The 23,129-nt window shown below is 35.7% G+C and overlaps 1 protein-coding gene across 2 annotated transcripts; it reads right to left on the bottom strand.

Annotated features, from left to right (window-relative positions):
• Window positions 1–11,736: 11,736 nt before the first annotated feature.
• LOC127877819 (uncharacterized) lies at window positions 11,737–21,874 on the bottom strand. 2 transcript variants are annotated; one of them, XR_008048624.1, is made up of 4 exons: window positions 21,418–21,874; window positions 20,460–21,058; window positions 16,611–19,561; window positions 11,737–16,465 (listed from the first exon to the last, which is right to left on the bottom strand). XR_008048624.1 is itself a non-coding variant. In XM_052424077.1 (3 exons), exons 1-3 carry the CDS (start codon window positions 21,719–21,721, stop codon window positions 19,193–19,195), a joined length of 1,272 nt encoding a protein of 423 aa, XP_052280037.1. In that variant the 5' UTR covers window positions 21,722–21,874; the 3' UTR covers window positions 11,737–19,192. The 2 variants fall into 2 exon arrangements, 1 of the variants encoding a protein (XP_052280037.1); XM_052424077.1 differs by having other exon boundaries at window positions 11,737–19,561.
• Between the last annotated feature and the right edge of the window lie 1,255 nt (window positions 21,875–23,129).

Here is a 23,129-nt window from a genome sequence, read left to right as displayed (position 1 = left end):
GTAACTTCCCAAATTTTAGGGTAGGGGTGTCCCACTGAGACTTCCGAAATGTGACCCATGTTTATACCGGGACTCTGATAAAGTAGACCCATTTTGATAAAAGATTTTTGAAAAAGCAGACCCATTTGTATACGATACCATTGAGAAAGTGTACCCATTTCAATACAAGAATCTTGATAAATTGAAAATATGCACACAATCCCGTCCGTCAAAATTGTAAAAACAGATAAAAACAGTCAAGTTTCTGCATCTTTCTCGCTACTAAAATTTACCTTTTTATACCCATTTATATACAAGAATATAATTTATCATACCCATTTTGATACTGATACTTTCAAATCTATATGCATTTATATACAAGCAAATTTCTGATTTCAATACCCATATCTATACTTAGATGCTCAAAACCTTTCCCATATCTATAATGTTAGTCGAAAACACACCTCATATTTTTGGCACACCCCTATATACCCGTATTTAGGAAGATCCCCCCCCCCCCGGGATAGACACTTTCTCAGATTATTTTATGAAAATGTAAATAAAATGTAAAAACACCTATTAGACTACATAATGTAAGCGCATGTTTTGCCTATTCACCCTCAGCGCCTATTGTCTGGTTTGTATTGCGCTAAACAGCATGCGATCATCACAACAGCGTTGGATTTATTGAAGAATTTAAGTGAAAATCTGGGACTTTAACTTATATGAGAGTAATGCTGCTGCAACCATTTGAAAAATTCTGACTGCTAATCAGACTCGCACATAGAGAACTTGGAGTTAAAATTTAAAAGTGTCAATATTATAACTTTTTATGACCAACTCTAGACGGTTTCAGGTTGTTCGCCTAATGATAGCCTAATCACCCTAAATCGTGCATTCGAAACATTCAGAACCCATCGATATTAACTCCATTTATTTTATGCTTTGCGGTGGTTTATTGAGAAATATAAGGGAATTAAAAACTGATCTTTAAGTGTTTCACACAGTGAAAAATAACAGTGAAAATTATAGATAATTTTCATTGTTTTACCGTAACTATCTTGATATATGTGTGGTTTCCCTATTGTGACCCCCAATTTTACCAAGGGCGATTACTCTGCATAAAATGTTTAAAACTACAGCTTTCATTGAACATACATGTAATGACATTACGGGGCGCCCAACAGGGTATTAGATTGTCCGGGATGGCAAAAATACAAAAATAATCATTTGTAAGCATAAATAAAAAGAAAATGTAATAGATTTGGTGGAATATCGAATTTATTTCACTCGTGATCTTATAAAAAATATTTTTTCACGAGTGGCGCAAATATTATTTACCATAATAACTCGTGAATTAAAACCGATATTCCACCGAATCCAACAAATATCCTCTATATCTTCGGAAAATCTTTGGCAAAGATTATTGATGTTTTATCTATTCAAAGAGATCCTGCAGGATACAAAACAATACCAGGCAGCTTCACGAAGATGTCGGATGTAAAAAATATATATTTCATTACTAAACTGGAACCCGTCGCTAATTACTCGGCAACTCCGGAGTTACTTTTGCAAGGCTTCTAAATATTTTATACAACTTGAGTGGACAAGAACTCCTCCACCCATCATCTTGTTTGAAGTTTCTGCCTTTATTACGCAGCTCGCTGTATCCGCTCATGGTGAATACAACGGGTTCCAGAACTTTCCGAATGGCTACCAATTGTCCGAATGTGCTTAAATCGTCCCGGTTAAAACTTTCGTCGTTCAAATTTTAAGTTTTATACCATTTGGACGTCTTTTTACAATGCCAAGTAAGGCAAACAACAGAAACCAAAACACGCCTCCCGATTTATCCAAAATTTATGACGTGAAACATTTGGGAGTCTAGTGGAACACGTGTTACAAAGACTTACTAGTAAATTAGAAAATTATTATGCTTTCGTTGTAGATAAAATTAATGGTAACGTGTTCTTTGACTGTTATTTATATCTGAAATATTTTACACTCCAAATGTATACGCAAGAAAAATAAGTATGCATACTATTCTATGTTTAAAGGATGTGACAACATGCGCCCCCTGACCTTATGGCTTATATACCTTCAGTTACATGAATAAAACAATTCCTTTCACGAGCGAGGCAAACTAAAACAAATCAGCGTATTATTACTTATTATTCCTGATTTTAATGCTCATACAATGTATATTATGTACGTCCCGAAAACGTAAGTGAAGGGGTAGCAACCCCCCTCCCCCTTGGTCCGTTAGTACATACCAGATCGTGTAATAAATAGGCAAACACACACAAATACACACATGTATTCACATACCTCTAAATGTAATAGGAATTGTTTATAGTTCCCACACTTTCGAAACTCGATATGGTGGTGTGCGAGTATGTTTATGTAAAAACGCCACTGATAATATTAACGAGTCGCAGTCTTTAAATTTCCGTCATTAGCAACGAGGTGCGACTTCTGCTTGTATCCATGACAACACCTGGTATACACAGTTTTGCAAATGACAGTTTTCCAAACGCTTGGTACCAATATCAAAATACGATAAATTCCGACTGTCGTGATCACTCGACAACCGTTTCGCTACAGTATGCGCTAATTAGAGAGGAGGCGGCGTGTGATCGCTGGTTTGCTTTTATTACTATTTACAGCGAGTTATTGTTTTGCGCACGTTTTTGTTGTCTTGAAAATAGCGATTTATAATTAAAATAGTAAAAAATTATGCCTGTGATTGTGTACAATAGAAATTTAATTATTACAAATATTGTGTGTTATATAATTTTACTGACATTTGTTATTCATACAATTATTCAAAGTCTTACAAGCATAATTATAATTTAGGTGAACGTGGCGTCTTTACGTAATGTAGTGTTGTTTGAATTTAGGGTTGGCTGAATTTTTCTTATGCGAAGGTAAAAAGCCTGTTATTTTGTTTAAAAAATCTGAAGTCCTAGTGTATTAAGCTATGATATGTACCTAAATGTGACGGGAGACTGTGTAAATGATGATACCGAAAATATTGACAATTTGCCTTTACGTAATAATCTTGATAAAGTAATAGATAACCACGGGCACAAATTAATTTCACTATGTAAATCAACAAATCACGTTATAGCAAACGGACGATTTAAAAATGATAAAATCGGTCAATATACTTTTACATCACTACGCGGTCTCAGCGTCACAGACTATTTGCTAGTAAATGTAAACTGTGTTCAACTTGTACATGATTTCAGTATAGTGAATTGGAATAACTTTTCAGATCACGCCGCCATACATTTTTCATTCAAATTAAATGAATACACAATAAATAATAAAAATTGCAATACAGAAAATCACACAGAAACTAAATTGATATTTAACCAAGAATTAGCGCATATATTTCGTGAATCATTAATCAATAATATAAATAAACTAACAGATTTTAATAGCAGCAATGCAACAGATCAGGTAAAACTGCTCACAACCTTCATGCATGAACAAGCAACACGGGTTTTCAGTAAAACTTTCTTTCGCAGTCACAACGCTAATCCGCAATCAAAACCCCCGTGGTTTAACAAAGACTGTCACGAAGCAAAACACGAATTTAAAAATGCATGTAACGCCTTAAACCGCAATAAATCAAATGAAAACAGAGTATATTTTTCGAGACGGAGAACCGTTTATAACAAAATAAAAAAGTCTGCAAAAAATAAATACAAAATAAACCAAGGTACCAAACTTGAAAATATCGCAAAATCACAACCCAGACAATTTTGGAAATCTGTCAAAAAACACTATAATAATAAAATCAAACAAATAAACAATTTACAAACGAACCAGCTATTTGAACACTTCAGTTCCCTTCTAGGAGAAACTCAAACTTCAAATGAGCACACTGACCATGAAAATACTGAAAACTATGCAATAAACGATCAACATTTAGATTGCGAAATAACAGTAAACGAAATACAGAAGGCAGTTTTTAAACAAAAGAATAATAAAGCATGTGGACCTGATGAAATATCAACAAAATTCATAAAAAGTGCGTTTGATATCATATCACCTTACCTACACACACTATATAACAACCTATTTCACAACGCTATATACCCTGAATGCTGGGGATTGGGCTACATTATACCAATATTTAAAGGAGGTGATCCTAACCTAGCACAAAATAACCGAGGAATAACACTAAATAATATACTAGCTAAGATATATTCACAAATTCTTTTCAATCGGCTCTTAATATGGACAATATGGAACAGAATGAAACAATAATAAAAAATCAGTTTGGGTATCAAAAAGGCAAAAGCACTACTGATTGCATTTTCTTATTACAGGCAATCATATCAAAATTAATTCACAGTGGACAAAAAGTGTACAGCGCATTCATAGATTATGAAAAATGTTATGATAAAATAAATCTTCTATTCTTATGGCAAAAACTTGTCTCACTAACGCTATTAAAGCGATGTATTCCATTTTCAAATCAGCAATAAAAAATAATAACACGATATCGGACATCATTTACTCTTACCAAGGAGTAAAGCAGGGCGACTGCGGATCATCCTTATTGTTTATGGTATTCGTAAACGATATTTTAGATAATATTAACTCGAATATTAACGATATATTTTCAATCAATGAACTTAAATTATTTTTAAAACTTTACGCGGATGATCAGGTTCTATTCGCAACATCACCCACCGCTTTCCATGCTAAACGATATCGAGGTAAACTGTAACACATGGAAACTAAAGATAAATACAACAAAAAAAACAAAAATAATGATATTTGAAAAAAGTACAAGGCACGCAAATATTAACATATTCCTATATGGCGAAAAACTTGAAGTAGTCTCATCCTTTAAATATTTAGGAGTTTATTTTTTCAAAAACGGAAACTGGAATAGAACTTTAAAGTGCATATCAGAGCAGGCGTCAATGGCAATGCATAAACTATTTTCCGTTTTTAATCAGTATGAATTTCAAACACAAGAAAAAATAAAATTATTTGACGTCTTAACAAGTCCAATTTTAAATTACTCAGCTGAAGTATGGGGTCAACACAAAGCTAAAGACATTGAACAAATCCATTCGAAATTTTTAAGAAAATTACTATGCGTAGAAACATCAACTGATCTAATGGGTCTGTATGGCGAACTTGGAAGAATCTCTATGAATGAACACCCATAATTATTATGTTTCGATACTGGATAAACAAAATTAACTTACAGGAAAATAACAAAATAAAAAAGGTTTATCTCATTCTAAAAATGGACGCAGAAAATGGAGTCAATTACAATAAAAATAACTGGGCATCACAAATAAAAGAAATGTTGGAACATATGGGCCTTGCGGAGTTATGGATAAACCAAAGCATTGCTAAACCATCACTAGATACCATCAAACTCAGGGTACAAGATCAATTCAAACAGAACTGGTAAAGTAATATTAATCAATCTAGAAAGCTTAGCGCGTATTGTACATTCAAAAGTAATTTTGAATTCGAACCAAACCTAAAAATCATAAAACAAAATAAATATAGAATAGCATTAAGTAGATTAAGACTATCTTCACACAAACTGGAAATTGAACAAGGGCGTTATTATAATATAAACAGAGAAGACAGAAAATGCAAAATCTGTAATTCACATTTAGTTGAAAACGAATATCATTTTATCCTAACGTGTCCCTTATACTCTCACATAAGAAGAAAATACTTAAAACCATACTATTGCAGATGGCCAACGATAACAAAATTTAAAATCCTTATGTCCACAAACAATAAAAGTGAAACATAGCAAAATAATATATCATGCAAACAATTTAAGAGAAGAACTTGTAAGTGATTAATCGATCAATGAATTCACTCATCAAACACTACCGATTTTTATTCATATACCTACTATTATATATATCTTGTTTATTATTAAATAAAATCCTTTGTATATGCATACTTATGTCTGTCTAAAGTTTACATGTTATGATTCATATTTACGTGTTGTCTGTCATACAGGTATCTGATGTATATATATATAGTAAAAAGAACATGTACATTATTTTTTTCACGCATGTATTATTCAATGAGAACTTTATCACACTCTCTTTATCTCTTACTTTGTTAAAATTGTTGATTAAATCATTAAGCTTTTTTTCAATATGTCAGAATCATATCCACATTACAGGTTTTACATCCAATCAATTAATACATAAACACTGACATTTTTCAGATTTCAGACTATATTAAAATGAAAGAAAAGAAAATTGTATAAACATTTTTAACGCTTCCTGTGCTCATTTATACAAATGTCATTTATTATTTACGAACTTAAAGTCTAGGGGAAGCAATCGCGATATATGAACACATCGGGACTTACTGATTTTCCTCCCTTCACGATCTTTTCACCTGTATACTTCAATGAGTTTTCTTCCTCCTCTATCAGATACTAAATGCAATCATCTGAACCGGAAGTATATTTGTATTCACTAATGTAGGCTAGAAGCTTTATTGTAAGCTTTATTGCTAAATAAATGTTGTTGTTGTTGTTGTATTAGTACCATTATGTGTGTTAGAAATATGTGTACAGAAAAGATTTCATTGTCAGTGTCGAAAATCTGCGACTTTCCACAATACGCTAATCAATATTCAAAACACCCCAATCGAATTCAATTTATAAATAAATGACGAACTACACAACCATTATCTGGAAATTAGTTATATTAATCATTTGCTAGTGTTTTAGTCAAGGCAAGTGACCAATGCCTATCAACAACACGATACATAAAACAGTATATAAATTTATTTCAAGCTGTGGTTTCCACAATTTAACGGTCAATGCAAATCAGTCGGCGTTGAAACCCGTTAAAGGTGCACCAAACCTCTAGTTGCAATAATTCAACTCTCATCTTTATAACCCATTGGGTTGCTGAGAGTTGCAATGCGCTCTCTCTTGTCCCTGGGTGCAAAATGTTATCAACAATGCAAGGGTTAAGGAACACTGAAACTGCAAGAACTTATTAAAGTTTACCCGTCTAAACCACAAACTCATCCAAATGGGACCATTAAAGCAAGAAACAATTGCTATGTATTGACTTAGTTTTAATTATATCGTACGCTGTTTCCGCCAAATTGGAAAATTAACCCAATATTGGTTAGGTCGCAGTACACCAATATTTTGCACGCCGGGTTATGTGATGGAGCCTTCTAAAGTCGATAACGATGTGGTATTCGATACAGAATACACTGTTTCAAATTTAAAGGGGCCTTTTCACAGATTTTGGCGTGTTTTGAAGTTTGTCATTAAATGCTTTATATTGATAAAGGTAAACAATAAATTTTAAAAGCTCCAGTTAAAAATCAAAAAGGAAATTTAAAAAAGGAAAAAAAGTAGCCCGCAGCAGGGCTTGAACCAGTGACCCCCGGAATCCTGAAGTTAAAACGCATTCGCCAACTGAGCTATCCTGCCAAGCATACATAAGATGCGTATTTTATACGTTATATAAGCAATTTTCGTAGTTTCACAAATTTAAACGACAACAACAGAACTCTCCAAATTATTCATTCGTTTCGCGTTGCAACGGTTTATAATTTTTAGGTTTTTAAATCGTCAAAAGATGCATATAATGGCTATATTAGACAGTGGCAAATGTTCAGTAATACTTTTTCCTCACAAATATCATAACTAAACCGAAAATTTGAGAATCTGAAACAACTTTTTTCAATTCTGTCAATTTACCAAACCGTGAATAGATCCCTTTAAACATAAAAATGTCAGCGAGAAAAGTGTTTTGAAACATCGTCGTGTTTTTATAGAGTACATGCAAAGGATAACACCCGTAGGTTGCCATTCAGGTAAATTTAACATGTTTATGACGTTTATGCATCATTTTCCTAAATTTGTCTCGAACGACGTCTGTTAAGTGATGCGCACGGATTCCGTGCGCTGAACTGCACCCATGTTTATGAAGGGGTGCATATGGACGGCCAGAGCCGCCATAGCAAAAATTATCAAGGCTCTGTGAGTCCGTTTATATGGACAAACCAAACCTCATACTCAGAATAGACAAATTATCACGTACTGGGAATGTACACGCTTGACAACATAGAAACTACACAACAAACACAAATACACAAATATGGTTGATCCTATGATTTCCAAATGGTCAATGTGTATTGTATTTAAACAAACAGGACGAAAGGAAGATTAACATCGCACTTAGTCCAGAAGTCATCCCCAAAAACGCAACAGTAAATAATTATCAATTTTATAGCATATTGAGTCAAACTAAAACACGCGAACATTATTTGTTATTTTATTACTTACTGGTTTTATTAAACAAAGCTAATTAATTGCAACCTGGTTCACCAAATGGAATGATGAAAATGAAAATCACGAGTCAGCTGAATCGTAGACAAGACTGTATAATCGTACAAAAATGTGTATGATGGTTTGGATTATAAAAATTGGGTCTCATCATTTCGTGAACATTTATTTTCTGTAGAAAGAGATTATTTATAAAAAAACAAGATTTCTTCTATGATCTTTTTATCAACGTACAAACAACAAAAATACAAAACTAGTATAATTTTACATATTTGAACACATTCGTCTTATATTTAATTCAATTAATTTGTGTCCTTTTCATGAATTTACCTGAAGTATGTTTTCTTTTTTGAAGATTCAGAGCGATGGACTTTCAAGTGACGTCGTTTCTGGCATATACCAAGCTTTTAGGGCAAGCTTACCTGTTGACGAAAACGTTTTTTTCCGGGAATGTTCAAGATGGCGTCAGTGGTGGACAGACGCAGGCCTCGCTGAGCACCGCCCAGAGGCCCATAGCACACTTCAAGGAGCCCTGAAACTGGCAAGCAGCGACCTCTACCCATCCGTAAGAACGTGCTTGGCAATACTAACGGTCATGCCGGTTTCCACTGCAACCGCGGAAAGATCTTTTTCCGTAATGCGACGGGTGAAGACCTATTTGAGGAGCACTATGGGGACAGAGAGGTTATCTGGTTGGGGCATTCTGATCGTGTATAGAGAGAAGGAGCTTGATCCCGATAGGATTGTTGACATTTTTGCTAATAATCAAAATAGGAGGCTTGCGCTGTTATTTAAAGACGAACATTGCAATCAGTATATATTCAGAGGTTGCGGTTAGAAATGATGTTTTTGTTATACTGCTTGTAGATGTATAGCAATCACTATTTGATTGGTTTAAAGTAAACCATTTACATTTGAAAGGTGCATTTGTTATGTGTTTAACCCTATCCTTTGTGCATAGGAAACAATTTCAAGGGCCGCCGATGTTCTATTTTTGCGTAATGGTATCATATCCGAGTTTATCACGGTAAGTCCTGTATAAACTTATGAGAAATTGTATATCAATGTCATTTTCCGCCTTGGTGTTTTTGCAGAATCTCACCACTGTAGGTAATTCCAAGTAAATTACATTGGTGTGTGCATTTTTCGTTGCTGTTCGATTGACCTACGCTAAAAGTCGAATAAGAGCGAACAACTGCAGTGCCTTCAGCTCTTTGATTGATTCACCAAAAAGAAAATAAAGTCACTGCTCACATAAGGTTTCCTGGTCTTCACCAGATGGTATCCATGTTTTCCCATCAAGGTCATTAAAAACGCAAATTTCTCCACAAGAAATAGTTTTCTGGAGGAACCCTGCCCGAGAGATCATGGCAGACATGTGTAAGTTTGTATAAATCCTTTAATTATTGTAGTGGCTTGCAAATTAAAGCAGTTTTTCTCCCCTAAATGCCTGAACATGGCCCTTTTTGCCCGATCTTCTACTTCAGGCAGCCACATTTCGCTCATTTTTAAAGAAAACTTGTCAGGATTTTTTCCACATGCAGGTAAATACCTTTGTTAATAATGTTAATACACATTTGTTTCAAATTGGACTTTAAACATTTTTTACCAATTGACTTACCCTATCAGTGCCTTCCCCAGGAATTTGTTCCGGCGCCCCGGGGGTGGGTTCGGGAGGGGTGTCCCCTCCCGACGTTGATTTTTTTTTTAATTTAACGTGTCAATTCACGTTCTGTGGTGCGTTATAACTCAAAGAAAAACAGCGTCAAAAGACGTCATTTGGTGCGCTATGACTCTTCAAAAAAATCCCCCAGTCATTTAAAAATATATATTTTTATATTGTTTAATTGTTTTAAAACTTTTCCGCACAGCTAGTAAAATCCCGACTCGAACGATTCCCCAATACATCCGTTTCAACCCGAATCTATTACTGTACTTACTATTTTTCAAGTTTCTATTTATTACCCGATAATCCCGTTTATTCCGTTTTTATCAATCTCTTTCTGGTAAATATTTACGATAAAAGCTTTCAGTTATTTCTTTAACACAAACCTTGTCATTTTTTAAGTGACTATTTATAGATTTGATGAAATATAGCCTCTGAATATGCGTCAATCCCCTGACCTGTTGTGTGCTTGTTAAAACGCTCAATACACGCCATTTGTATGCAATAGACGCGACGTTGTACATGCTGCATAATTTTCGCGCTCTTTTTAATTGAGAAAAAGATTCGACACAAAATAAATTTGCGCTGCTAATTTGAAGCAAAAATATTTAACGTTGCGGTAACATTTACATTCGGAAGTGTGTTTCGGATTAAAAACGCGTTAACATCGACTTACGGTAATGGGTTTCGGATTACAAATTTAATTATTCCCATTTGAGATTTCAACAAATATTAACCGTTGCGTTATAAATTCAACGATAATTTGTTTACACACTTTACGAGTCGAATAAATGTTTTGACGGAATTATGCATGAAATTCACGTTGTCCACGAGTATCACGGCCGGTCTTCTAACTATCGATTATCGGACGAAGCATTTACAAGTGTGCGTAATCAATTCAACGAAAATTTGTTAAAGCGCATTACGTGTCGAATAAATGTCAGAAAAACGACGTGAATCAGTTCTATAAATGGACATGTTGAAATATACATGTACTGGAATTAAATAAATTGTTATCACATAATTGTAACCGCTATAATAATTAATTGTTTACCACTTGCAATTAATTTCTCGTATTAATTATGAGTCATAGGTAACACTTGTTTACAGTAAAAAGGTGTGATGATGATGCCCGAAACCGTCTTTAATGTTCTGTACTGTTCTAATTACCGGTTTTATATTACTCAAATGGTACAACTACTTGCTAATCAAGCTGCGATAAACTCTTACTTCATGCCCGACGTCAGTCAAAAATAATGGTCGATAGTTAACCCCGCCCTCATAAGCATTCGCATAACCGATTGGACGATGAACTTCACATTTTGACGACTGGAAAGTTACCAGATACATCCTTGTCAGTATTTAAATGACCGTGTAATGTGGCTAGAATAATCGATACGCGCGTCATGCTATTCTCTTATCAGTGGATTATCCATTACCCCATGTGGTGTTTATGGCGATTACTTGTGAAAGTAGGTACCGAGTGCTCTTTTAAAACAGGGAATATTGATAAACTGATAGGGAAACCTTGATTTTTTTGGACAATCTCCACTTTCTTTTACTGAAGAATACACTGATCGGAAAATTTCAAGCGCCCCGGGGACTCTGATTTCGAAATTCAAGCGCCCCGGCAAGGGGCGCTTAAATGGCCTGGGGAAGACCCTGCAGCCTATGTAAGATCATTTTATAATAACGAACACCGCTCCAATGGTTTTACACTGCTCACAAGGTATCGGGTTTCCCGGGGTGAATAAAGAACATAAAAAAAGCGTAAAGCCTTTATCAAACTTAAACAAAAATTAACATCTTTGATTGAAAATGTGAGAATTGCACATTTGTTTGAGGTAATTTTATAAACATCTTTATTGAAATAATTAAAACTGAATGCAAACATAAATCAAATATAACTTATAAAAATCTGAAACATTAACAAACAATACAATTAATGCCCTGGCCAACACATATTGTGTTACTAGTCTAAAAGCAGTACAATATAAAGGCATGTACAATCACAAATGGCAAGTGCATCAAGCTTCGTACACAATCATCTATTTCTTCCATTAAATGGATTAGCTCAAAGATTTTTGCATAAGTTTGTTAATCAATGTCAACTCAACTTTAGACAGATTTATGCATAAAAACTAAAAATACAATTAAAAAAACTTAACCATTCCCCCAATCCTGACTGCAATTTTTACAAAAACGTAACAAATCCAGTGGCTGTCAGCAACTTTAAAGAAAACACTCCCAACAATCTGAATAATACCATATCTAGGTTACATAAAATGCTTTACAATTTCATTTATTTCAACTCATTTTACCAATATGTGAACATTTCCCATATACGCATAAACTACAAATCAGATGATCCCTCAAAGCTTCATATTCTGGTGATACCTTCCTCTCATCAGATGGATATTTTTCAGCGTGATTCTTTTAAGTCCATAATAAAATATCTTTTTCATAAAATGGGTGTATTCTTGCAGATTTTTTCTTACAAAAATGTACTAATAACTTCACTTCCACAATGAAAATAAATGGCTTTTGTGGCATCACAACCAACAACAGGGGCGTAGCTGGGCAGACGCAAATACGCACGTGCGAACGCTGTTTGGAAAAAAAAACAAAATTAAATTGATCGAAAAATGCAATAAAATGTGATGCCTAATCCGGGAGAGATGCGAGAGATGTTTTTTAATATCGAAAACACTTAAACTGTCTGAAATTTTTTTTCGACTGTATAGAATACGCATGCTTTAGCTACCATTTTCGAGGTCACGATTCTTTTGGTGGTGACTCTATCCATAACAGTATTATCGACTGCGCTTTATCGTTGTTTACTACTATGTATCCGAATGGGTTGTTAACGAAACGGGCGCTTTTAAGAATGGCTGCCACTATGTAGCAAATGGCTCTCTGCCTTTGATTTTACGATGCATAGAAAGCATGTCTCCGGTAGGAGTTCGTTGGGTTTGCCGAGTGCAAGTCTACCACCGGCGAAGCTCTGGCTAATGCCTTCCTCGACAACCTTCAAGCTCTTGGAGTAAACATTCAGACAATGCGCGGCCATGGTAATGATGGTGCGTCGAACATGTCCGGGAAGCAGAAGGGGGTCCAGGCTCGCATCCAAGCCATCGTTGCGAGAGCTGTATACACTCACTGCAAGGCGCACTGGCTGAATCTCGCCGTTATACACGCCTCCGACTCGATGCACGCTAAGAACATGATGGCAACTGTCCTTACAATAGCGTTTGCCTTTGACTACTCTGCCAAACAGCTTTTGCGGTTCTATGAGAACTTGGAGACTGACGCAGTGGGCACAGAAGAGATGGGTAGGAGAACAAAACTTGCAATGTCTTCTCGTTCTGCTCTGCATGCCAGTATCGACAGCAACAGCTTTTTGTACAATGAGACGGGTGAAGACATACCTCCGTAGCACCATGGGAACAGAGCGCATGTCCGGTCTTAAAATTGCCCTGTTGAATATACATCGAGAGCGAGATATCGATCTGGAAGAGGTCGTTAACGTATTTGCCAGACGAAAGGAGCGCCGTTTGGCCCTTTTATTTCGTGTGTAATGTAATGCATGCAATACAGGAGACCTTGCATTAATTAGAATGTATACAGTTCACATGTATTATTGTGCAATAGGTAGAGAATACAAGACGAGATGTAAGTCACTAGAGTTATAGAGTAAAGATGATACACATAGTTGCTATCTAAAAGATGGATATTTTGCTAAATTAATTAATTTGCTTTTATTTATGGTTTAACAATACAAATTAAGCTTTAGTAACTTTCATCCAAAAGTGTTATGTCCTATGTTATACCATACCATATCAAGGTTTTATTTAGACATACATTAAATGAAATACCCCTTCTGGAAAAAAAATCTTAAAGTAAAATCCTATGTTATAAAATCGAAGACAAATGGTATCATATCCGAGTTTAGCACGCATTATGTTGCACTATAAAATTGTCTGAAACCTCTCTAGAATGCACGTACGGCTTCGTCGAGATAAAAAAAATCCCGACCATGCCGTGTGCACTTAAAATCTGCCCAGCTACGCCCCTGAACAACATAAACCAACATATCTATAAATATCGAAGGTTCAGCAAAACACAGTTCTAAAACAAGAGGGCCATGATGAAGCTTAAGGGCGCATCTGAGTTCAAGGACACCAATTGTTAAAGACTCAACCTCGTGATCTACTTTATTACTCCACTTAACCAAGATTTAGACATAGCTTTACTTTTATCAAGATAAACATTTCACCCAGTGACCTGGGGGCCGTTTCATAAACGATCGTACAACAATTTTAACTTACGAGATAATATTTTAATCTTAATTAGTAGACAAACTAGCTCGCCATGCTCGTCAAATATATACGGCGCTTGAGATGCCAATGTAAATAATTAAGTACTGGAAATTTATAATAATATGATATGGACTTCAGAAATTATGTATCTTCGAAAAATGTATCGTATCGTAAATGTGAACTACGATGTTTATTGAAACGGTCCGCTTGTTTCTAACCACACGTGGCCGGATTCAACCACCACCTAGACATTGTCAATGAACATTTTGTCAAATTTCATCAAGATTGGATAAAAATGTGCCTTTAAGCTGGCAACAAGCAAACAGTTAAAAATACACAATGCAGACAGCACACCGCTGAATGCTGGAAATTAAGTGATCACAAAGCTCCGTTTAGATCTTTGAGCTCAGGTGAGCAAAAATGTTACCGAAAGGGAAACAGATTGGCGTTGTGTATACTCTTTGAGATCACGCACATATTATATATCACTACAAAATAGCATTACATGATGTAATACAACATACATGATGAAACAATATGTAAAACTACAAGATATTAATACTAATTTGAGTTTTCTAACTATAAATCGTAGAGAAAAGGTATTTTGGTTCGGTGAAACACTGTTCTATCTAAAGTTAGAACAATTTTGCATGTATTATTGCAACACTGCTTCTTTGTTATGATTCAGGGTTGTTTTATGACAAACAAATAAGCTATCAAAATCATAATCAAGGGTAGGAACAGCAAAAATATATATACTAATACTGTCAACATTTATATCCTTCATGCAACATGTAATGGTTTCTATTTTAATTTCACAACTTTAAAAACTTAATATTAGTACATAAAGTAATCTTAATTCCTGTATCTTTAACTCTTTTACCGTTATACAAATATAACTTGCTAAACAGCAACATTTACCAACAATTGCTAAACAGCAACATTTGTCAAGCTTAACAGAACAAGAGGGCCTGAAAGGCTCAAAGTCGCTCACCTGAGATACAAAGTAAAAGACCTGTGCAGCCCTAGATATCATGAGAACAAATGTTCTCACCAAGTTTCATGAAGAGTGAACAATAAATGTAACTTTTAGAGTGCTAAGAAGGTTTTTCAATAGACATATAAGGATAAATTCCACGCCCCCTGGTGGCTATGTTTTTCAATAGACCAGAACCATTTTCAATCTGATCCAAGATATCATTTAAACAAATGTTCTGATCAAGTTTTATAAAAATTGGACAATAAATGTGACTTTTAGTGTTTACAAGTTTTAACTATAGCCATATAAGGAAAAATGCCTCGCCCCTTGGCGGCCATGTTTTTCAACAAACCGGAACTATTTTCGAACTCTCCAATATATCATTGAGACCAATCTTCAGACCAAGCTTCATAAAGATCGGACAATAAATGTGGCTTCTATAGTGTTTACAAGGTTTTACTATATCATTGAGACCAATCTTCAGACCAAGTTTCATGAAGATCGGACAATAAATGTGGCTTTTTGAGTGTTTAAAAGGTTTAACTATAGCCATATATAAGGAAACATGTCCTGCCCCCTGGCGCTCATTTTTTTCAAGCAACTGAAACTTTTTTCAAACTCATCCAAGATATCATTGGGACAAATTTTCTGACCAAGTTTAATGATGATAGGACAATAAATGTGGCCTCTAGTGTGTTAACAAGGTTCCACTAAAGCCATATAAGAAAAAATGACCCGCTCCCTGCGTCCATGTTTTTCAACGACCAGAACAATTTTTGAACTCATCCAAGATATCATTAGAACAAATGTTCTGACCAGGTTTCGTGAAGATTAGACTATTAATGTTATTTTTAGTGTCAACAAGTTTTTACTATAGCTATATAATGAACAAGGGCTGTTTGTAAAACATGCATGCCCCCCATATGGGCTGTCAGTTGTAGTGGCAGCCATTGTGTGTATACGTTTTTTGTCACTGTGACCTTGACCTTGAGTTTTCATACGGAAACCATTTTACTATTTCGAGTCACTGTGACATTGACCTTTGACCTAGTCACCTGAAAATCAATAGGGGTCATCTGCCAGTCATGATTAATGTTCCTATGAAGTTCATGATCCTAGGCGTAAGTATTGTTGAGTTATCCGAAAACCATTTTACTATTTCGAGTCACTGTGACCTTGACCTTTGACCTAGTGACCTGAAAATCAATAGGAGTCATCTGCCAGTCATGATCAATGTACATATGAAGTTTCATGATCCTAGGCCTAAGCATTCTTGAGTTATCATCCCGAAACCATTTTACTATTTCGAGTCACTGTGACCTTGACCTTTGACCTAGTGACCTGAAAATCAATAGGGGTCATCTGCCAGTCATGATCAATGTACCTATGAAGTTTCATGATCCTAGGCCTAAGCATTCTTGAGTTATCCGGAAACCATCTGGTGGACGGACCGACCAACCGACCGACCGACCGACGGACCGGCCGACATGTGCAAAACAATATACCCCTCTTCTTCGAAGGGGGGCGTAAAAATGCTCCGCTCTTTGTGGCCATGTTTTCAACCAACCGGAACTATTTTCGAATATGTCCAAGATATCAATGGGATAAATCTACTGACCAAGTTTCATGATGAATGGACAATAATAAATGTGGCCTCTAGAGTGTTAACAAGGTTTACTAGAGCCATATAAGGAACAATTCCCCACCCCCTGGCAGCCATGTTTTTCAAGCAACCTGAACCATTTTCGAACTCGTCCATGACATCAGTGGGACAAATCTTCTGACCAAGTTTCAATATAATCGGACAATAAATGTTGCCTCTAGAGTGTTAACATGGTTTTACTATAGCCATATAAGGAAAAGTGCCCAGCCCCCTGGCCACCCTGTTTTTCAACCAAGTCAAACGAAAACCATTTTTGAAATTGTCTAAGATATCATTGTGAAAAATGTTCTGACCAAATTTCATTAAGATTGGACAATAAATGTTGCCCCTAGAGTGTTAACAAGGCAAATCATGATGCTGCACAGCGCACGACGGACAAACGGCGATCACAAACCCTACAGCTCACCACAAGCACATTGTGCTCAGGTGAGCTAAACATCCTTTTGGGGATGACATTTCACTTGGTTATTTTCAGCCTTCCCCCATTTGGGACAATAATCTTCACCATCAAGACAAGAATTGTACTGCATTCTCAATAAATGTAACATAATTAAAAATTCTGCTAGTCACAATGTTCAATTTATTTCCACACAGCAGTAACGGAGAAATAGACTTATTACACTATCATAAAATTATATATTATTATTACTATCCTTTGGGTTATTGTTGTTACCTGTCAAAAAATGCCATGGATATTGCCGTCTAATGCAAATTAGTGTATATAACAATGATGACATTATTAAATTGTTAGTGTGATCGGATTGTTTACACAAGTCCTACTGTAATTACAAAATCAAAGAATTTGTTGAATTGAAAATGCAAGTCATCACAGTCATTTCTTGAGTGAAATAGTGTTCTACAGATCAAAACAACTCATCTGAGTATGAACAAAATGCCAACTGGCCCTTTTTGGCCCCATTTAAAAAAAATGAACTTTTATGCCCCCAGTAGGGTGGCATGTAGTAGTTGAACTGTCCGTAAGTCAGTTTGTCAGTATGTCAGTCTGTCCATCCGTCCGAAACTTTAATGGTCGTAACTTTTTCAATATTTAACATAGCAACTTGATATTTGGCATGCATGTGCATCTCAAAGAGCTGCACATTTTGAGTGGTGAAAGGTGAAGGTCAAGGTCATCCTTCAAGGTCAAATGTCAAATATTCCGTCTGTCCGAAATCTTTAACATTGGCCATATTTTTTTAAATATTGAAGATAGCAAGCCAACTTGATATTTGTCATACATGTGTATCTCCTAGAGCTGAACATTTATAGTGGTGAAAGGTGAAAATCAAGGTCATTCTTCAAGGTCAAATGTCAAATATTCCGTCCGTCCGAAAACTTTAACATTGGCCATAACTTTTTAAATATTGAAGATAGCAACTTAATATTTGGCATGCATGTGTATCTCATGGAGCTGCAAATTTTGAGTGGTGAAAGGTCAAGGTCATCCTTCAAGGTCAATGTCAAAGTTCAAATTTTGCAATATTGAAGATAGGAATTAGATATTTAAAATGCATGGGTATCTCATGGAGCTGCACATTTTTGAGTGGTGAAAGGTCAAGGTCATCCGTCAATGTCAAAGGTTAACAAGAGATGTGTTTGGTTAGAAACACAATGCCCCCTAATGCACCGCTTAAAAAAAAATTAATTTTGACCTATGACATTGAAGGATGACCTTGACCTTGACTTTTCACCACTCAAAATGTGCAGCTCCATGAGATACACATGCATGCCAAATATCAAGTTGCTACGTTCAATATTGCAAAAGTTATGAAGAAGGTTAAAGTTTTGGTTAAAGTTCTTTAATTTATTTTTTTGACTTTTGACCTTGAAGGATGACCTTGACCTTTCACCACTTTAAATGTGCAGCTCCATGAGATACACATGCATGCCAAATATCAAGTTGCTACGTTCAATATTGCAAAAGTTATGAAGAAGGTTAAAGTTTTGGGACACACACACACATACAATGACAGACAGGCCAAAAACAATATACCCCCGATCTTTCGATCCGGGGGCATAAAAAAACAAAATCCAAGGGAAGTAATAAGCTTTAAAGGAAGATGATTTCTATACCTGCCAAATGATAAATAGAAATTTTATTTCAAAGCAGCGCAGTAGGGGGCATTGTGTTTCTGACAAACACATCTCTTGTTCATACTGTGTTTCTAATCCAACCAATTACATATATCCAAAACCATTTTGTGAATAGTTAGGACAGTGTAAGAAAGAACAATCAATTTGCAAATAATATGCAAACCAATCATTTTAAAAATGGTATACTGAAACAGGGATCAGACAGGTTTGGATTCTTATCAAACACATGCATCAACTTAGATTTCAAATCAAACAACCCTGTTGCAATTGTAGCAGTTTTTTCTGTTGGAACAACCTGTCTGTAAATGGGACCCTCTGAATTTGATGTATCGCCAAGAATTCTGCACACGTCTTTCACACTCTTGGGTGTGTCCTGGTGCAGGGCTGTGAAGTGACGGGCGCAAGAGTATAGCAGATTGTCATAAAGCTCCAGCGCCCCTGGCGTGTACTTGTAGTGGTTTGTATGGACGTAGTGATTCTGAGGGGTCTCACTGTCTTCAAACGGAAGCTGCTTGAGAGAAACACTTGAACCATCCTGTAAATGGAACAAAATATACATTTGTACCACATGCCATACCCTGTTTCCCATGTAATATAACCATTACGAATATTTTTATCTTACACATGTGTAATATACTTTTTAAGCGTTTTCATTGGATTGACCAATCGCATCTTGTTATGTTGCTGAAATGACGTTGCAACGTCAAATGACGTCACGAAATATAAACAACATTCGGGATTTATCACTATGTTTGTGTAAATATTTATTTAATTTGCTCATTTAAAAAGAAACTTGTAAATATTTTATTAAACTCGTCTAGGAAATGTGTTAGTAAGCTCACCAAAGGCAAGCTTACTAACAAAATTCCTGATCTCGTTTAATAAAATATGGTATGATATGACAACTCATGCCAGATCCTTTATATGTTACCCAAACTTAAATATTTTTTATTCAGATTAATTTATATTTCGTGTGTTTGAATTGATGGGCAGTATCTTAAAAGCTTAACCAAATGTGTCTTTTAATTTACTTTAATTATGAATAATCTTTTCGAACATGTGCATGTATTAATATGTATAATGTTTTAGTAATTGATTAAATGAAACCTTGCCCTACAATAAATTGTTAGCTATTGGCAAAATAAAAAGTTGAACTACCCGGTAAAAGTATTTGTGTAGACCATGTTTTTTTTATTTTAGGAAAACAAAAAAAAAATGAAATACTATGCTTGACTATCATTTACCTATATGAAACTAGGGAGAAAAGTTAGAATTCACTTAAAACTTTTTTTGGCCCACCTTTTCTTACAACTATTCTAAAACTCAATCAAAGACCCATATCATCATGTATTTCAGCCTCTGAAAACAAGATTAAACACTTTGAGGATTCTAATTTTCTTTGAAAATCTGAAATAATAAATGGTTGATTTTACCTTGCTCGAGTACACTTCCATTGACCACATTTCGTTGGTGTGAATACTGGCAATGTTCAAATTAATTCCATAACAACATCCGAAGGGTTCATTCTGCATCACTTGAACACATTCCTCGATGGACCGAGCACCCATTAAGGCTCGAATCAGCACTGCAATTGGAACACCTTCTGTGTTAGACTCTTTCGGCACAAGACTGTTTACAGTGAAGACGAAATACTTATTCATCGCGAAAGTAAAACCAGTCAACTCACATGGAGTAGCGAAAGACACAAATTGTTCATTTCGTTCTGAAATTTTTTGTTGAATACTTTTATGTTTGTGATGTGGTTTGGTATGACTTGCAGTTTCAGAGCATGCACTCTCTGTCTGGTTATATTTCCCAACGGGTTTCACAGAGGTTGTTTTATTGACTGGTTTGTTTGACTGTTTGTCAATTTCAACGTCAACTACATAACCTTTTCCATAACATTCTCTCTGCCAATCTTCATTGTGACCAATGATCCGACATGACCTAGAATTGACTAGAATATCCGTGCAACGAAGGTTCTCCTGTTTCTTTGGTGGATTGAACGTTGCTTGTGGAGAAGGATTAGCATCTGGATGAACAAAAAACAACAATGTCATTTGTTAAATAATTTAATAGAGGATAGCAGCTGGGGGAGGCGGGTAGTAACACATTCAGAGAGCCTGTGGTGGATTCTAGAACTTGTTTCTGTTAATCTTCAAAAATCTCTGCAAGGCGTTTTATATATTTTGCTCAATATCTTTCCAAAGACAATCTTTAATATGAATCTTTTCTCTACTTAGCTCTTCTACACACATTGCTTTATTAACTGAAATTCTGAATATTATGGACTGTCGTTTATTAAATAATAATGATAAATCCAACAATAATTCCGATACAATCCAGAATGTTATAACTATAAGGTACTAAGTCTACTGTACATAAACAAACCTTTATCCAAGTAGTAAAGCCATATTTCAGACGCTAGCGAATGTAGAAATAGATTTTCGAAAGGTACTTCTGATCCATCGGACAAACCACGCAACTCCTGAACAATATTCGGATAACATCTTTCGGTTGACAATAACGCATTTTCATAAACATTTCTTCCGTGATCGGAATCATAAAATTGTTTAAGTCGTTTAGATGCTGCTGAAGCACATCTTTCGTGAAAATGTTCTTTAAATGCTGCGCCAATCTTATATCCAACACCGAAATTAGTTGCTGCTTTAACGGAAAGACGTGCTATTGACATATTGGAGAACAGATAAATGAGTAAATTGCGATAAAGCTAACTGCGACACCGTTATGTCAGAGATCGTTTTCATTATGTAAACATTATGTGTTTTTGTTCCAGAGCTTTCCCGAACTCCTAAAAGTAGTTACTTCCCTTCTAAATAATTTCTCCACGCTACTTGACGTCATTATTCTAAAAGGGAGGACACTGTGTATCAATCTTCCAGCAGAGTTGTCGTTCCATGCTCTCACAAACGAGAGGCCATACAAATAGTATCCGATGTTAAGCAATATAGTTTCTTTTTCACGATCGACAAATACATGCAATGTGTATTAAATACACCAGAACAGTCTAGTATATAAGTGTGATGTGATTTGATAAAATCAAATCTCGATACTAAGTATCGAGTATGTCCTAGCGTTACCAGTTTTCGATAATTTAACTACATGTATATCAAGATGAATGTTCTAAGTGTAATTAACAACGAAAAACGGGAACAAACGAGCCAAACTAAGGGAATTTAGCAATAAAAACAAACGGACGTCAAAAACTGTAAAAACTAAAAGTGCGACACCGATTTCCGATGGTCCCATGAATAGTCATATCGTGATGTCATTTCAAGCACTCATGACTTACGAAACAACGATGCAAATGCACTAACATAAACGAATTCAATTAAGGAACAATATTCACCGATATAGCAACTATAAAACAAACAAACAAAATAATTTAACAACATGGGTATTTGAAAGAAGTGTTTCTCCGGACTACTTTGACGGGTGTGCAGTATTTTAGGTGTGTCCATTGTTGGCATACATTACATTACGCCCATGTGTAAATTGCAAGAGACTGTCCATCTTTTGAAGTGCAGTTGTACTTCTTGCGTGTTTTTTTATTTCTCATCGTCCGTCACATCGTTATCTACGGACATGGAGTCATCATCACAGGTCTGTTTTGCACGTGATTGTCCTGCAACTGGACTGCCTGTAGTCGTTTCATTGCCAGCGGTCGATGGGCGGGTAACGGACTCGGCAATTTATTGACGCACAGCATCGAACGTTTTGTCTTCCGTCATTGCTTTGCCACCATCAACCTGGTGGGATTTTGACACTTTCATCGAAACTTCAGTGGGGAAGTCACTGAAGAACTGTGCACCGTCGTTTATGTCAGGTTTATGTTGGATAATGTTATCCGCATCAGAAGCCAGCTTTTCGCAGGTGGCTGCATGAGATCTGAAGGTGCTATGGCATCGCCTAGACTAGTAACCGCGTCAATGGCATTCTGCAACGGATACATTACAGTCTTCCTGAACGTGCTTGCTAGTCGACAGGCGACAAATCTACAGTGTATGCTTTGCACGCCTACTTGCAAACATCGTACCGGGTCACACATTGGTGGTGCAGTCTGGAGTATGTTAAAAATTCCT

This window comes from Dreissena polymorpha, chromosome 4 (genome assembly GCF_020536995.1).
Source record: "Dreissena polymorpha isolate Duluth1 chromosome 4, UMN_Dpol_1.0, whole genome shotgun sequence".
Lineage (NCBI taxonomy): Eukaryota > Metazoa > Mollusca > Bivalvia > Myida > Dreissenidae > Dreissena > Dreissena polymorpha.
Note: the sequence above shows the minus strand (reverse complement) of the source record. Positions and strands in the feature narration are given on the sequence as shown.

Bases quoted from the DNA above. Each gene is read 5' to 3' on its own strand.
- LOC127877819 (XM_052424077.1), bottom strand. From the start codon at position 21,721: ATGTCAATAGCACGTCTTTCCGTTAAAGCAGCAACTAATTTCGGTGTT. The intron at 21,059-21,417 runs GTTTGTTTATGT...TTGTTCATCCAG, and splicing joins GCTTTACTACTTGGATAAAG to ATGCTAATCCTTCTCCACAA. The intron at 19,562-20,459 runs GTAAAATCAACC...TTCCATTTACAG, and splicing joins TGGAAGTGTACTCGAGCAAG to GATGGTTCAAGTGTTTCTCT.